Here is a 16633-nt window from a genome sequence, read left to right on the forward strand (position 1 = left end):
AAGTCAATATCTGACGACACAGTAGCTAATGTAACAGAGTTGAAAATAACACTGTCTTTTTTTTATTTATTTTTTTTTTATTGGGATTTTCAGATAATTATACAGCACAATATACATTGTTGCATAATTGGTGTAGTCAAGGTCAATATTACATAGACATAACAAATAATAACATACACAATAAAGTCAAGGTTATCAGAATGCCCACCCCCCACCCAAAAGTAACTAAATATAAAAAAATTTAAAAAAATGGACAAGAGAAAATAACACTGTCTTGATAAGATTTTCTCTTTCAAAATAATTACATTGTTATGCTACAATAAAACTTAATTTATATATCTTATTAGTTTCTACAATACCCATTCACTTCCAAATTAAGACATGAGATTTCGCCGCTGATACTGTATTTTTTTTCTACACTTTGCATTACAGTATTTTGAATATTTTCATTGTAATATTATGAATGAAGAATTGTGAATATATTTAGTTGTACAATATAGTTGTAGAAACAAATAGTTTGACATATAACGTTATAGAGTGGTGTGAGTGCTTTAGCCAAGATGCCGCAATTTTTTTGGGCGGTAACTGCATTGATTTAACAATAAACTATAGAAAGGCTTAAATTGTTTGTTTTACGGTAGTAGAATTGGATGTGCAGTCACAGTCACGGATTCACAAATGTATTCACGGATGTTTATTTGTGAATGCAGGTACGTAGTAGCTGCATACCGCTGCACACACACACACACACACACACACACACAATATTAATTAATATGGTATCTAACAAATAGTAATTGGGTGCGCCCTTAAGAAATAAAGGAAGAATTGATAGAGTGATAAAGAAATGATGAAGTAATATCCTATGATGTCCCATCTTTGGCCTACTAATTCAGGTGGTGTTGAATCTTTGACACAAAAAAACCAGTGTTCTTCTTGTCTCTTGTTGGCTCACAGTTCAGTCCCAAAGTCCCAGAGTTTTCCGTACTCCAAGAAAGTCCAAAAACCTGACAATTTATCCATACAGTTATGAAAAGCAATAGTCCCATGTAAACACCGGTGAGGCTTTCTCTCTGCTAAACACACTGAGATAAATGATCCTGGAATGGTTTGTTCACGTGACTGGGCAGTAGGCTACACAACATGGAAGTTCTGATACTTGCATACTATTACCACCATAGACCTATATATGTATATTATTACCACAGCTCGTCTACGGATTTCGAAATTCTATGCTATTACTATATTGTATGGCACTCCTGCATGCTCGTTCGCACAAGGACAGCCACTCGTGCACTCACAGACCGTTACATTCAGATGCGTGAGAGAGTACATTTAACTTTAAATGCTATGTGTGCTGCAATGCAAGGGAAATGTTAATGACATCAAAACAACTTACAATCGTTCAACAAAATATTCAGGCACATATGCGGCCACCGCGCTGAAAATTGAGGTCCTTACTACGTAACACAACACACACGTGTGCTGCTAACTTTTGAGCACGCAGGTTGACGGGGACGTTTGCCTGTTTGTGGATTTTAATACTTTTCGGAATCCCCTATTTTGATATTCGACAATGGGTGGGTTGCAAAAGAAAAAGGTAATGGATCATCCAATATAAAGTAAAGAAAATAAAAGCAATTTATAGGAAATCAGAATTTAGAAGCTATCGTGTACTAGACGACCAGCTAATGGAACTAGTGTATGATACAGGTATCATGCTAGCACAGTTAGATAAAAACAGTCTTTTTACATGCTGCCAGAATAGCTTCAATATTATATACATTAAACTTAACGCTCCCCTTAAGTGGGACTTATTTTAGTGGTTGACAAGTCGAATCAAGTCTAGTTTGCATTTAGACTTTTTACTGCGCAGTTTAGCTGGTTAGCTTTTCCTATCTTGTTTCAAGCTAGCTGTCGCTATTTCCTACCTTAGGACAGCCATTAGCCACTACTTACTCATACATAACATGCTATACAGCGTTAACTTTGTATAAATTACCCCTAAGTCATAATGTCATCGTGGCCACATACTTATGTAACTTAAATACAGTAGCTAACTTAGCAGTAAGTAAAGCCCATGGTACGCAAATGGTTTATCAACCACGTGCATATGGTGCTTATTATTGGTCAAACATGTTTCCATCATAGACATTTAAACGTTTATATGCCTATGGTATTCACGTGAGCAGACTCTGATGGAAGACCCTCGGCTATCACGTCATGTGCCGCAATGTCCAAAATAAGTCAGTTTAGCTTATTTATTGTAATGAGTACAAGTAAGACTTATCGCTTACATTTTATAGTTGGCTCAACAAGTAGTGTGATTTATGTGTATTGGCCTCCAAGTTTGAAGCTCTTGAACATTTTTAAATAAGGTTATTTCTTGATATTTGATACTGTATGTGTATATATATGTATATATGTATTTTTTCTGTCGTGTTTGGTCTGTGATTTCTTTATTGCACGACTGAGCAAAATGATGTTGTCTTCTGCAGTACGAGAGTGGGTCGGCCACGAATTACATCACCCGAAACAAAGCCCGCAAGAAGTTACAGCTGCACCTGGCCGACTTCAGGTAGTGAAACCATTCCTGTGAAAACTATACTTTGCCACCAATAGGAAAACCTTATGCTGCCCTTGCTGCAGATGAAGGCACAAAAGACTACTTAAGACTTGCTTTCTAGTTCAATGTCTAGTTGCCTAAAAGTGTGTATGTATCTTGTCTGCAGACGTCTGTGCATTTTGAAAGGAATCTACCCTCATGAGCCAAAACACAAGAAGAAGGTCAACAAGGGTTCCACCGCCCCTCGGACCTTCTACCTTCTCAAAGACATCCGCTTCCTGCTGCACGAGCCCATCGTCGGGAAATTCAGAGAGTATAAGGTAAGGTCCTCATCCTTTCACAATGTTATAGTTCAGAGAGTATAAGGTAAGGTCCTCATCCTTTCACAATGTAATAGTTCAGAGAGTATAAGTTTAGGTTCTCATTCTTTCACAATGTAATAGTTCAGAGAGTATAAGGTAAGGTCCTCATCCTTTCACAATGGAATAGTTCAGAGAGAGTAAGTTTAGGTCCTCATCCTTTCACAATGGAATAGTTCAGAGAGTATAAGGTAAGGTAAAATTAGTATTTTCCCCAGTAAATTAGTATTTTTCCTTAAGTGAAATCTGTACTGCATTAGTGGACGCCACAAGTAACATTTTGATATGTACTTGTAAAAGAAACAATATTGTGGCATTCAGTCTACAAAACATAGACTTATTTGTAGTCTGTAAGATCACTTTTTGAGAGGGTCTCTTTTCTTAATCACGTGAATTCGGCTGCGTCAGTGTTTTTCGGCAACCTTTTCATATTGTGGTGGAAGTATTTCTCATAGTGTTTCTGTATACAAAATGCAACCCTTATAAAATACAATCATGGCTGAACAAAAGAAGACGTATTCTAGGAAAGACATTTTCAAAGAGTTATACTAAGCAATACAGCTGTAGAACTTCTGTATGCCCCATATAGCAAATGTTGTCTTGTTGATTTGTCATCTAGAAATAAATGAACACAGCCTGTATAACTCAAGTTTTATTATGTACTAATGCAGGACTAACACTGGGATACATTACATAAAATCATATCAATATGCATTAGTTGCTATTTAACATAAATCTCATTCAGTGATACAATCTAATCATATGAACTTCCAGCACAAAGAACTTGGCAAGATAATATCATTTTGCAATCCAAAATAATTTTAAATTGAGCGAAGTAAGAAGAGAGCTTGATTAGAAGGACTACCGTCACGTGGAAAGTACTGCTCGACGAAGCCTAGAACAGTGGCAGCTGCGGTGCTCCTGTCAGTTTGTTGCCATGGGGATGACCACAAATGCGATCTGTTCCAACTTCATCCTTTTGCCATACTGAGTCTTTTCATTTAGCGCAATCTTTTGACAGAAACATACCTTGATTCGATGGAAATTTTGCGTTAACCATTCGTATTTGTGTTAGAAAAATATATCGCTTGAGTCAAAAAAGTTTTATTCTTGATCATTAGTTTAATATTCTTTCATTGGAGTTGCATATTAAGCAGTAGTTGATAAAAAACATCACAGAAACCCAAATCTGTTGGTGGCAGCCATTTGTAAACTAAGAGCAGATGCGACAAGGTAACTTTTATCCATCAACGTCAAGTCAAGTCTTCATACAGCAATTTTGTAGATGTTAAAACACATTCCGCACTTAAATAAAGGTACAATGAACCGAGCTTCCCTATTGGTTTCCGTGTCGCTGCAGCTCTAATATCGAGCAATCAGCGCAAACGTATCACGGCGGTCAATGTAAACAACAATGGCGGCCTTCATGTTGGAAAGCAGGAGGCCAAACTATGATACATTTTTGCTTATTTCTCGAGTTACTGCAAATATTCTATTAATTGAATAATATTGCAAGTGGACCCCAAATTCGTATGAATGAGTCATCATATTCGTATCGCCGTATTTCCACCACATTTTCGTATTAGTACGGATCAATTCGTACGAGTTGGCATCACTGAATAACACTGACCTTGACTTGAGTAATTTCTCTGATGAGGAGGAACCCATTGGCAGTGTGCCTTGCTTTGCCTTGGTGTTCAGGCTGTAGCACCTACGATTGATTGGATGGAGTGTATCACCTTTAACTTTCTGACCCGCTCAACCTCTGTGTTCCTGAGAGCAGAATGAGTAATGTAATGAACTCCCGCGGTGCATCTGCCTTCTACTATTAAAAGGGAAAGTGCTGGGCCCATTTGTCATGTCAATGCCAGGAGAGTGGGAGAATGTTTTGTGGGTACCGTAGAATGACACCAGATGGGTTGTCTGTGTATCGTGCAGGTGTTTGTGCGGAAGCTCCGTAAAGCGTACGGGAAAGCAGAATGGACCGGGGTTGCCAGACTGAGGGACAACAAGCCGAGCTACAAGTTGGACCACATCGTGAAGGAGAGGTGAGAACTGGGTGCACCGTCACTTTTCCTCCAGCAGAGGGAGACATTAGATATGGGTCATGAGATTTTGATTCAGTGCAGCAAGATGGTGACGTGCTTTTGTGCTTCTTGTCCCAGGTACCCCACGTTCATCGACGCCGTGCGTGACGTAGACGATGCCCTCTCTATGTGTTTCCTCTTCTCCACCTTCGCCCGTACGGGGAAATGCCACGTCCAGACCATTCAGCTGTGCCGGCGCCTCACGGTGGAGTGGATGAACTACATCATTACTTCTCGGTGTCTGAGAAAGGTAGGACACCAACGCCTATGAAGATGACTCTGCTTGTTTGAGGCTGCTAGGCTACGAAAGGCCATGATGTAATAAACGAGCCCACCGCTAGGCCACCCCTCAGGATTCTAGTGTTTAATAACTTTTGCTTTATAAATGTTTCCCATCAGGTCTTCATCTCCATCAAGGGGATTTATTACCAGGCAGATGTTCTTGGACAGACGATCACCTGGCTGGTGCCCTATCAGTTTGCCCATGACGTAAGTGGGGTGACATTATCTCAAGCAGTGCCGTTGCTACCATCAGCAGTGAGGGTCATGTTGGGCATAGTTGGCTGATTAACAAGTGCGGTTGTTAGTGGTTTTAGGGATTTGGGGATGTTTGGATTTTAACTGTACAAAGGGGTGGTATTCTGACAATCAAAAGTATGGAAATGGTAGATCCTATTGTCCAGTGTTTCATTTCTCCTTTAGTGCAGTTTTTATGTTTCATAATCTGCGAGGAACTTAAAAGTGCATTAGCCTATCAATATTGCATATTAGGAAGGATTTGCTTTTACATTCTAGTCCTTGTTGCTATGAGTGGTTGGACAGAGCAGGCCTACTGGGAGGGCAGTTAATTGATTGCATTGTGTGCAACTACACCGGGTCTGTGCACACAGAAAGATGTCTGGCTTGTTAATGTTTGAGTACTTCTGTTGTGGTAATAGATAACTCTTGTCAGTGTGTGATCTTGACTTTGAGGAGAGTCAACAGAGCCTTCGCTGGTCCCACAGAAGGGGGCTTTGCTCTTTTGGAAAGGAAAGGAAGGTTTCTGACTCCACGCTGGTAAATGGTTTAGAGAAGATTGTTTGAAGTGGTGGTTAGAAACGATTCAGCAGAGCCTGGTCCCCTGAGCTGGACCAGATAACAGGAGGCCCAGGGTCAGGGGTCAGGGAAGCGCTAGGTCAACATCACTTTCACTGCCTGCTCTTTTCACATAGCTCTGTAGAAGGGAAGCCAGTGGAGATGGAACAGTCACCTTGACAGACATGTCAGAATCTGATGCGAAAACACACAGGGTTTTGTCTCTTGTCTCCCGTGAATGAGGTTCGATCACAGTGCGGGATTCTGCTTTTTGTAATGGAGGTTACACCTGCAGTAGTGCTTGAAGTAGAAGCTGAAGGGCCCTCAGCATGTATCTCTTGTTCCAGACGTACTGTGGTTTTGATATGGAAAACGGATATAACTAATAAGTGTGATAACGTATAACGTTAACTACTACTATATGATCTAGCTATTGCTGGCCATTGATTTGTGTGCTCCTGTAACTTATCCCCTGACAGCATCCCACCGATGTGGACTACAGAGTAATGGCCACCTTCACAGAACTCTACACAACCCTTATGGGATTCGTCAACTTCCGTCTTTACCAGACGCTCAACATTACATACCCTCCCAAGGTACTTTCCAACTTAAGATGTTTCTCTGTCTGGACCTACTTTTCTTAATAATTGTCATATCAAATCAGTAGATGACTGGTATCGATTGAGTTGTTCTGCTTTTCACAGCTGGATAACCAATCTGAAGCGGGACTGAAAGCAGAATTTGAAGAAGACTATGCCATGGACTCCGAAAGCTATTTGGAGGTATGCGTTAGTCTTTCTCTACTGTTGTTTGTTTCAAACTTCTCTGTACAGAGGGAACTGGGTGGTTTTAACATACTCTTAATAATGTGGTACATTTTCTATGATGTGAAGGGCATCTTGATTGGACATAAAGATAACTTATTTATTGTGAAAGATGTGTTGTGAGTCAAATTCATAGTTCAAGGTTTAATCAGACTGCTCCCGTTATAAGATGTCTCATTCAAATGTGCCATTGATACAATATCTTTGGAGCCTCCACACATACACACCCTTGTAACATTTTTACTTTTCAATGGAATTGATTTATGGGTGAGCGAGGACGAAGATGAATCAAAGATAACCTTTCTAGTAGGAGTGTAATGATTCACAGATACGAATCGAAACGTGTTTTAACGTTAAAGATGTGACAACATCGGTTCACAGACCCCTGGATTGAACTAAATGTACTATGAGCCGGTCGATAGCCTGCTTCTAAAGTTACGAATCGATTGACTGGGGCTTTGCTGCTGATTCTACTTTTGTCGCCTATAAACTAAGCTGCTGTGAAAGACCTGACGTTAAAAGTCATGTAGCATTATGTCACTGATCGTATCCTACAATTGTCAATGCTCAAATTAAACCCATCCACAAGTAACTGGTAGCAAAATTGAGTGGAACAGACACACTATGCTGTCTTCAGTCAAAGAGATAAAAAAAAAATGTGTTACATTAGTATTACATAAATGGATAGCGATGTTTGATTCGTCCCTGCTCAGACTAATATTATATAACTCTCATTGTTCATGTAGCAGAAACTCCTTAGCCACATGGAGTTCTCACATTGTGTGTTAGTAGTTAGTAAGCCATGACACCCCCCCCCCTCCAGACCAACCCCCCCCCTCCAGACCAACCCCCCCCTCCAGACCAACCCCCGCACAGCCGATTATAGATTCCTCTCGTCCTGTCACTCGAACCCTTTAACATTTCTTCAAGGGTAGGGTGGTACAAGGTTATCGTTTATGATACATAGTCACCAAGGGATCACCATAACACTTAATAAATGCTCAATAAAGGGTTTTCACTCTGAGTGGGAATGAGTTATTTGTGTGTGTGGTTGCGGGGAGGGGGTGTAGTATTTTTGCTTGAAATGCCCCGAACTTTTCTTCATACGACTTTTAAATGGCTAGTAGCAATCTTTCCATCTTAAAATGCACCGTCCTTGATTTGTATGTGTCTAGATACGTAGCATATCATCTCATAAGGGAGAGGTACACACCCCTACGGTCTAAACATGACTTTTGAATGTAAAACATTTGCCTTTTGGTTTGATTTTCTTCAGAAACTCTCAGCCTTGAGTGCCAGCTTGGCCCGAGTCATCAACACGGCAGAGGAGGAAGAAACCCAGCTCGACCACTTCCCTGCTGAAGGGGTAAAAAAAGAATTCCCATATTGATAAGCTTTTGGGTTGGACTGTTTGTGCACAGGATTATAGCACCATTGAAAGAAATGATTAATGATCAATTTATCAAATAAATTATGATTAATAAAACTCATATTCTCATATATTTATAATGAGTTGACAGTCTTTGTTTGAAATAAGACTGGCAAAGACTAAAATGGACTTTCATCCCCTGTCCAGCTAAATGAAACCTGGTGTCAGGCTTTCCCATGACGTCACACACATCCAAGCCAAGCTAGGTGTTTTAGAGAAGCTTGGTTTGATGACCGTGAAGGCCTGAAATGGTCATCTTGATGTGTTTTAATGTTAATTACTGAGGCACACTTTAAAAGAAAAAAATGTATGCTTATCTTGCTTTCCAATATGTCCCAGCAGTCACTGTCCACAAAAAAAACGTCATTCAGGATTTCAGGGTGGTATGACTCCAATAACAGTTTTAGAATTTGATTTGTGTCCCAGGTTGCATTTCAGTTAGGTAACTGGAATCCTCTGTGTAATGTTAGTCAGCAGTTGGCAGCAGTAAGCATAAGCCTGCGTTATTTATTGGTCATGCATTATTGGTCATACATTATTGGTCATGCATTATTGGTCATGCATTATTGGTCGTATTGTCTGGACCTAAACTTCACTTTCCCTCCTACTGTGGTCCTGATGTGACATCACGCAGCGGCTCTAGTGTTGAGGCTTGAGCCGTACTTAGCAGGGCCCTGTCTAACCTCAGCAGGGTCCACAGGGTGGGGCTCTATCTAAAATTAGATACATTAGAAGAAGAGTACGTCTGAAGGGGACTAGCCACCCATACTGTGTGGTTAATTAAGTGGGGCGTTCGTATGTGCTATGTTATTTACAAGCAGGTGCATGTGTTGGAGAGCAAGTATTAATCAAGCTATTTAGTTATTTAGTGATTTCTATAGCCTGTTTGCATTGTGCATAGAATATTTTGAACTGGTACCATATACAGGCATCTATACCAGGCACTAACTGGATTATATAATTGAAGTTCTGTTAAGTATAGACCTAGGAAAATGTGCTCTCCTAGTTAAAAGTGTGGAAGGTGATTGTACTACCTCCTCAACTATATAAGGAGGCAACAAACGAGCTCGGTGCCAGCAGGTTCACACCTTGCCAGAGATGTGTCGGACAAGGGGGCAAGTTGTCATGGTTTCCAGCACAAAGGTGTGAAATAAACAGAGTGATGAAACGAGGTGGCGAGCCGTACCGTCATCTCTCTGGCTCTGCTCCCTCTCTTGCTTTCTGTTCAGGTCATCCTGTTTCTCAACCTTATTGGATGGTTTTAAGATGAGCTTCAACCTTATTGGATGGTTAAGATGAGCTTCATCCTCATTGGATGGTTAATATGAGCTTTAACCTTATTGGATGGTTAAGATGAGCTTCAACCTTATTGGATGGTTAAGATGAGCTTCACCCTTATTGGATGGTTAAGATGAGCTTCAACCTTATTGGATGGTTAAGATGAGCTTCATCCTTATTGGATGGTTAAGATGAGCTTCAACCTTATGGGATGGTTAAGATGAGCTTCACCCTTATTGGATGGTTAAGATGAGCTTCACCCTTATTGGATGGTTAAGATGAGCTTCAACCTTATTGGATGGTTTTAAGATGAGCTTCACCCTTATTGGATGGTTAAGATGAGCTTCAACCTTATTGGATGGTTAAGATGAGCTTCACCCTTATTGGATGGTTAAGATGAGCTTCATCCTTATTGGATGATTAAGATGAGCTTCAACCTTATTGGATGGTTAAGATGAGCTTCAACCTTATTGGATGGGTAAGATGAGCTTCATCCTTATTGGATGGATAAGATGAGCTTCAACCTTATTGGATGGTTAAGATGAGCTTCATCCTTATTGGATGGATAAGATGAGCTTGAACCTTATTGGATGGTTAAGATGAGCTCTGATCCTGATTGGATGGTTTTAAGATGAGCTCTGATCCTGATTGGACGGTTGAGATGAGCTCTGATCCTCATGCTGCTCCGTTCTCAGGAGGACGTGGCTGATGTGGAGGCGCGGGAGAAGGAGCAGAGGGAGCAGGACGCCCAGAGGAACCTCTTTGAGGGGCTGAAGTTCTACCTCAACAGGGAGGTACCCCGGGAGTCCTTGGCGTTTGTCATCAGGTGAGTGGGGTATCTAAGGGGTAACTGGCGACTGGGGGGTGTTCCAGTGTCAGCTAGAGAGCCCCCCCTTCCTCCCTCAGATCATAAAAAAAATCTCCCTCACACAGTCTGAAAACCCAATACTGCTGTCAAGAACACCCCTGAAGATAAAATATGGTGTTCTGAATCATTTCCGTTTCATAAGTTTAAGGATGGTGAAATCATGTCAGATTGCATATATTAGTTTGGCTTCAGAGACTCACCTCCATGTACTTAAATGCCGTAGTTCTGATCCTTGTTAGATGCTTTGTAGAAGTGCTCCTCCCAGCAAGCTACTCTGTGTCTCTTGCATCATGAGCTATTATTGGCTCCAGAGCTTGGATATTTACAGAACAAATATAGTTAAGTGCTTTCTTATCTTTTTTTTCTTCTTATCTTTGTTCCTCTCTCTTACCTCATAATGTTCATCCATAATATTAGTTGTATTGACCATCGTGAGTTTGTTTCCCAGTGAGATGATTAGGATTGCACATATTATTGATTAATCTGTTAAAATAGCTCCTAATGCCCCCCCCCCTCTCCCTCTCTCTCTCTCTCTCTCTCTCTCTCTCTCTCTCTCTCTCTCTCTCTCTCTCTCTCTCTCTCTCTCTCTCTCTACAGGTGTTTTGGTGGCCAGGTGTCATGGGACAAGTCCCTCTGTATCGGCAACACATATGACGTCACAGACGAGACCATAACACACCACATTGTGGACAGACCTAACATAGATAAGCAGTACATCAACAGGTGAGTGAAGGTTAATCTCGTCCCCGTCTAGTGCTACGTTGTACGTGTGTGTGGAAGAAGTCCAGTGTTCTATGGCTATAATGCTGCTTGCAGTGATGGTTGCGTGATGTCTCAAATCATAAGCCCTTCCCTCAAACCCCCCCCCCCCCAAAAAAACCCACTTGCCTTCAGGCTTTCAAAGAAGTAATGTTAGAATGTCTCTGTTCAGTGTGCTGTTTTCCACTGCTTTTGTGTGCGGATGTTCCAATAGTTGTCTTGTTCTTGAGAGTGGGGGGTGGGGGGGGGGGGGGTCTTGCTTTCTCCCCCGTTCCGCTCCGAGGGGTGATCAGGCCAACAGAAGCCTTCTGTGAGACCCCCAGGTCTCAATGGCACTCTATTATGGGCAGGCTTCCTGTGAGAGGTGGTGCGTGCGTGAGGGAAGAGGGGGAGGGGCGGGATGAGCACCCCCCCCCCCCCCCCCCCCCCCAACCCCTCTCTACATGTCAGTGGGACAGAACAGCCTTTATTCCTGTAGAATCCACCCCCACACAAACATGCATGTTTAAGTACATGGCGTATTCACTAGTTCATGCTGTCATAAAGGGGGTCTAGTGTGCATGTTTTTTTCAGTGTGTAGAACAAATGCACTGATGTGTTGTCGTTTTTATATAACACAAGTGTGACTCCTTGTAAAGGAGTTTTGCGAGTTCTTTTAGTATTCTTAGTGTTAATTGGATGTGTTCCGTGTTCCGTGTTCCGTTGGCAGGTACTACATCCAGCCCCAGTGGGTGTACGACTCCATCAACGGCAAGATTAAACTCCCCGTGGAGGACTACTTCCTGGGGGTCAACCTGCCCCCTCACCTCTCCCCCTTCGTGGAGGAGAAGGACGGCGACTACGTCCCCCCAGAGAAGCTGAAGCTCATGGCTCTCCAGCGTGGGGAGAAGCCAGGTAACCTCCACCCCGCACCTCCTCCACCCAATCCGTAGATCTGTGACTATTAATCTGAGAGCGTTGACCACCTCCTCCATCCAATCTGTAGATCTGTGATTATTAGTCTGAGAGCGTTGACCACCTCCTCCATCCAATCTGTAGATCTGTGATTATTAGTCTGACAGTGTTGACCAGCTCCTCCACCCAATCCGTAGATCTGTGATTATTAGTCTGAGAGCGTTGACCACCTCCTCCACCCAATCCGTAGATCTGTGATTATTAGTCTCAGAGCGTTGACCAGCTCCTCCACCCAATCCGTAGATCTGTGATTATTAGTCTGAGAGCGTTGACCACCTCCTCCACCCAATCCGTAGATCTGTGATTATTAGTCTGAAAGCATTGACCACTGAAAGCTTAGACTGACTCGGTATGCCACAGAGTCCACAGAGCTGACAAATATATTCACATTAATACTTTAATTCATTGCACCGTTCAGAAGGAGACGAACTAGAGGATGAGGAAGATGACGACGATGATGATGATGAGGAGGATGAAGAAGAGGATGAGATGGACGAGGAAGAGGCCGAAGAGGAGAGCAGCCTGAAGAAGATCGAACAGCAGAGAGGCCAGGGCAAGGTAAGAGATGACCTCCCTGCTGGTTCTTTGGCGTCTGGTCAACCATTCATGTTCAGACTGCTTGCCTAGCGAGCTGATCTGCGCCCTCTAGTGGAGTGGAGGCGTTAACGCGTGCCTGTTCTCACCAGATGCCCTCAGTGAAGGTGACCCCAGGTGCGGTCAAGCGGGAGGACAAGAAGCGCACAGACCTGGAGGAGAAGGCCGAGGAGAAGAGGCTGGCCATCATGATGATGAAGAAGAAGGAGAAGTACCTCTATGACAAGATCATGTTCGGCAAGAAGAGGAAAGTCAGAGAGGTGAGTGCAGCAGCAGCAGCTAGAGATCACCGACTGATGTGATGCCGCCTTTTCAAAACGCCCAAAGGCACCAGATGGACCGTGTGTAATATGGGTGTCTTCCACTTAAAATATATTTTATATATAGAAATCTACTATTTTTTGAATAGGCTAACATTATCTATGGCGGGTTTTTTTTTTTTTTTTCACCCGTATTTGACAACTTGAAAATGTGCGTAAATAAAAAAAATATTCCCCACTTTGAGCGGTTTGTCCGTATGCTACCTTGGTGGCGGCACTGCTTTGCACTTTGTATATATTCATGCTTTTTTTGTCCTTTGCCAATCACATCCCTGATTATTATTGCTTCCCTCTAGGCAAACAAACTGACTGCTAAGAGGAAGTCTCACGATGACGCTTCCAAAACAGAGAAGAAGAAGAAAAAGGCAAAGAAGCAGTGAGAACACACTGACGCCATCACCAAGGACTGGTTTTAACTTGTATTTAAAACAGGATTCTTTCCATTTTTCGGAAGTAACGTTACAATGGTTTTGATCTGTCATTGTGTGACTGATTGATTGGAAGAATCAATATATGATATCAAATCATTGTCATCATGTCAGTCTGACCGGATATCGGCCAGAAGCTAAGACATACCTTTGGCCTCCGATATATATTATGACCTTTATTCCGATGTTGAAGATGGTGATCTGTATACGTAGTAAGCGTTCTTTGTTTTTGGCAACGTTTGGTTTGTGCACCATTATTTCAACCGTGACCTCATCCCAAAATGAGGGTTTTGTACAATAAAATACAATAAAGATCAATGTTGTCTTTAATCAGCAATTAGATTCTGAGTGGGATCCTCACTGACGGTGTTATGGAGACTATGTTGTCTGGTCAGAAATGCTTAGAAGCCACTGTGGTGCATATGATTACACATTACTAAAGTGACACTACTTCCTACATTACTCGTGTAGTCCACCACATTCCAACTGCTAAACAGCACAGGTTATTGTTAAACATGTCACTTATTAACTAACAAATATTATGTTAACATCAATTAAATATGCACCCGCGATCATAAAACGCATTTACAACATCAATGCGGTGTCTAACAAACACAGACTGATGACAGCATAAACTAAACAACAAATGAGCATTATAAATACTTACAGGTATCTGAACACACACAATTCCAACACTCTCTCACTCTAATCTTTAAACTGAAATGTTTCTGTTTATTTACCAGCTTTGGAGTGGAACAAGCATCTTTTCCCATACAACAGGACAGGCCCTAGCCATACGAGTAGCACACACTCTGGTGCTGTAGACCGTAGGTGGATGAACACGGCCACTAAGGTTTCATCCCCCCCCCCTCAGCCAGCTGACACCCTTCAGTCCTTCACCTTGCAGCGCTTGCGCCCCACCCACCTGTCAGCTGCTTTGCCTCTTTAATGCAGATTTCTCCTGCGCTGTGGCCCTGGGAGCTTCTCAGACAGCGCTCCACAGCTCTTGCCATTTAAATACCCACGCAAAGTGGAAAGAAGGAGCTTGTGCCATTTAAATACCCACCCAAAGTAGAGAGGTGGAGCTTGTGCCCTTTAAATACCCACCCAAAGTAGAGAGATGGAGCTCTTGCCATTTAAATACCCACCCAAAGTGGAGAGATGGAGCTCTTGCCATTTAAATACCCACCCAAAGTAGAGATGGAGCTCTTGCCATTTAAATACCCACCCAAAGTGGAGAGATGGAGCTCTTGCCATTTAAATACCCACCCAAAGTAGACATGGAGCTCTTGCCATTTAAATACCCACCCAAAGTGGAGAGATGGAGCTCTTGCCATTTAAATACCCACCCAAAGTGGAGAGGTGGAGCTTGTGCCCTTTAAATACCCACCCAAAGTGGAGAGAAGGAGCTTGTGCCATTTAAATACCCACCCAAAGTAGAGATGGAGCTCTTGCCATTTAAATACCCACTCAAAGTGGAGAGGTGGAGCTTGTGTCCTTTAAATACCCACCCAAAGTGGAGAGGTGGAGCTTGTGTCCTTTAAATACCCACTCAAAGTGGAGAGAAGGAGCTTGTGCCATTTAAATACCCACCCAAAGTAGAGAGAAGGAGCTTTGGAACGGGAAGGGTGTAATGTACAGCTGAGGAGGCAGCCATAACGAGTTTTCCACTGAGCAGCACGTGTGTGTGTGTGTGTGTGTGTGTGAGGGGGGGGGGCGTGAACGGCCACGACCCCTACAGGGTAGGTGGTCATGACGAGCGTCCGTCCCTCACCCCTTGCGGCCTCTGATCTCGGGTGGGCAGAAGGCCAGGCCAGTCATGCCCCGGGCTGCTCAATCTCCTCATTCACAGCGGCCGCGGCCCATCAGCATTCTTGTGCCCGCCCAGTCCTCGGCTCGGCCTGGCACTGCGAGCCAGAGGCAGCGGGGTGCGTCCGTGACCAACAAAGAGCCGAGTGTTGGGCACGCAGGGCACTGCGGAGAAGGGTGGGATGAAGAGCATAATCCTCTACTTGATACCTCCGCATTAGAGGGGACCAGAGAACCAGGCCCAGAGAAGCGTCTGACTGAGCAAAGGCTGGGCGGCAGCAAACAACTGACTGGCACAGCTTTGCAGCAGACCTGCATCCCGACTGACTGGCACAGCTTTGCAGAAGACCTGCACCCGGCTTGTCTGTGTGCTTTGTGTGCTGCCTGTGCGGAGCTTCACTCCCTTGGAATTCACCAATATCACTTGAAATGTTTGTTCCTAGTGCAGTATTTCAGTATTTCACTTTGATTCATATTGCAGTATTTCACTTTGATTCATATTGATCGCTTCAAGGGAAAAAATCCCCCAAACTTTCAGATGGGGTTGATGAATGGGACATCAAACCTTTAATGCTCTACCGCAGAATGCATTTTGTGTGGTTTGCGATCAAAACAGATTGTTGTTGGAAGTTATTTCCCCCAGCTTCCTTCATTTCTTTCAACCTTAAGAAATCCCTCAGCAATAGAATGCCTCCCAGCCCCTGTTAACTTGACTGTGACCAGAAACAGTGCAGTGCACACCAAGCGTACAGTGAGCCTGATGCTATCGGAGTAAACTCAGAGCCCCGGTGGAAAGGACACAATCACAGGCTCTGTTTGCTCGGTTCCCAAGGCATCATGCACTCCTGCGTTATCCCCATTTACTGTCCCATCTATGGACTTTAAGCCTGAGCTGTGTCTCTGCTCAATGGCCGTCTGTGTGTGGAGCTCTTTACAGAACAGAGGCTATGCCCTCTCCCTCCCTCCTTTCTTTCTTTCCCTCCCTCTTTGCTTCTCACTTTTCCTCCGTACACCCGGCCTCCCTCCCCCTGTTCTCCAGGGCACGCCCACTTGCAGGCTGCCCTGTGCCTCGTCCATTTGAGGCTGGTGCTTGACGTCACAGAGTGACAGAGTGAGAGTCTCTGTTTCTGCTTGGTCCTGTTTTTAGAGTGCGCACCCTTTGCAGGTCGGAGAGGCGGGGGGTTTGAAGATATCAGGTGTGCAAAGGGAGAGAGGGAGAGAGAGAGAGAGAGAGAGAAGGCAAGAGAAGGGGTGGAGGGAGGGAGCAAGAGAAACGCATCAGAG

The 16633-nt window shown here is 43.3% G+C and overlaps 1 protein-coding gene across 1 annotated transcript; it reads left to right on the forward strand.

Annotated features, from left to right (window-relative positions):
* Positions 1-1460: 1460 nt before the first annotated feature.
* Positions 1461-13858, forward strand: pes (pescadillo). Its single transcript, XM_031570960.2, has 15 exons — positions 1461-1600; positions 2499-2578; positions 2733-2886; positions 4864-4973; positions 5091-5262; positions 5412-5501; positions 6566-6682; positions 6791-6868; positions 8187-8276; positions 10313-10443; positions 11083-11208; positions 11954-12138; positions 12617-12756; positions 12885-13052; positions 13409-13858. Exons 1-15 carry the CDS (start codon positions 1577-1579, stop codon positions 13490-13492), a joined length of 1749 nt encoding a protein of 582 aa, XP_031426820.1. The 5' UTR covers positions 1461-1576; the 3' UTR covers positions 13493-13858.
* The last annotated feature ends 2775 nt before the right edge of the window (positions 13859-16633 follow it).

This window comes from Clupea harengus, chromosome 7 (genome assembly GCF_900700415.2).
Source record: "Clupea harengus chromosome 7, Ch_v2.0.2, whole genome shotgun sequence".
Lineage (NCBI taxonomy): Eukaryota > Metazoa > Chordata > Actinopteri > Clupeiformes > Clupeidae > Clupea > Clupea harengus.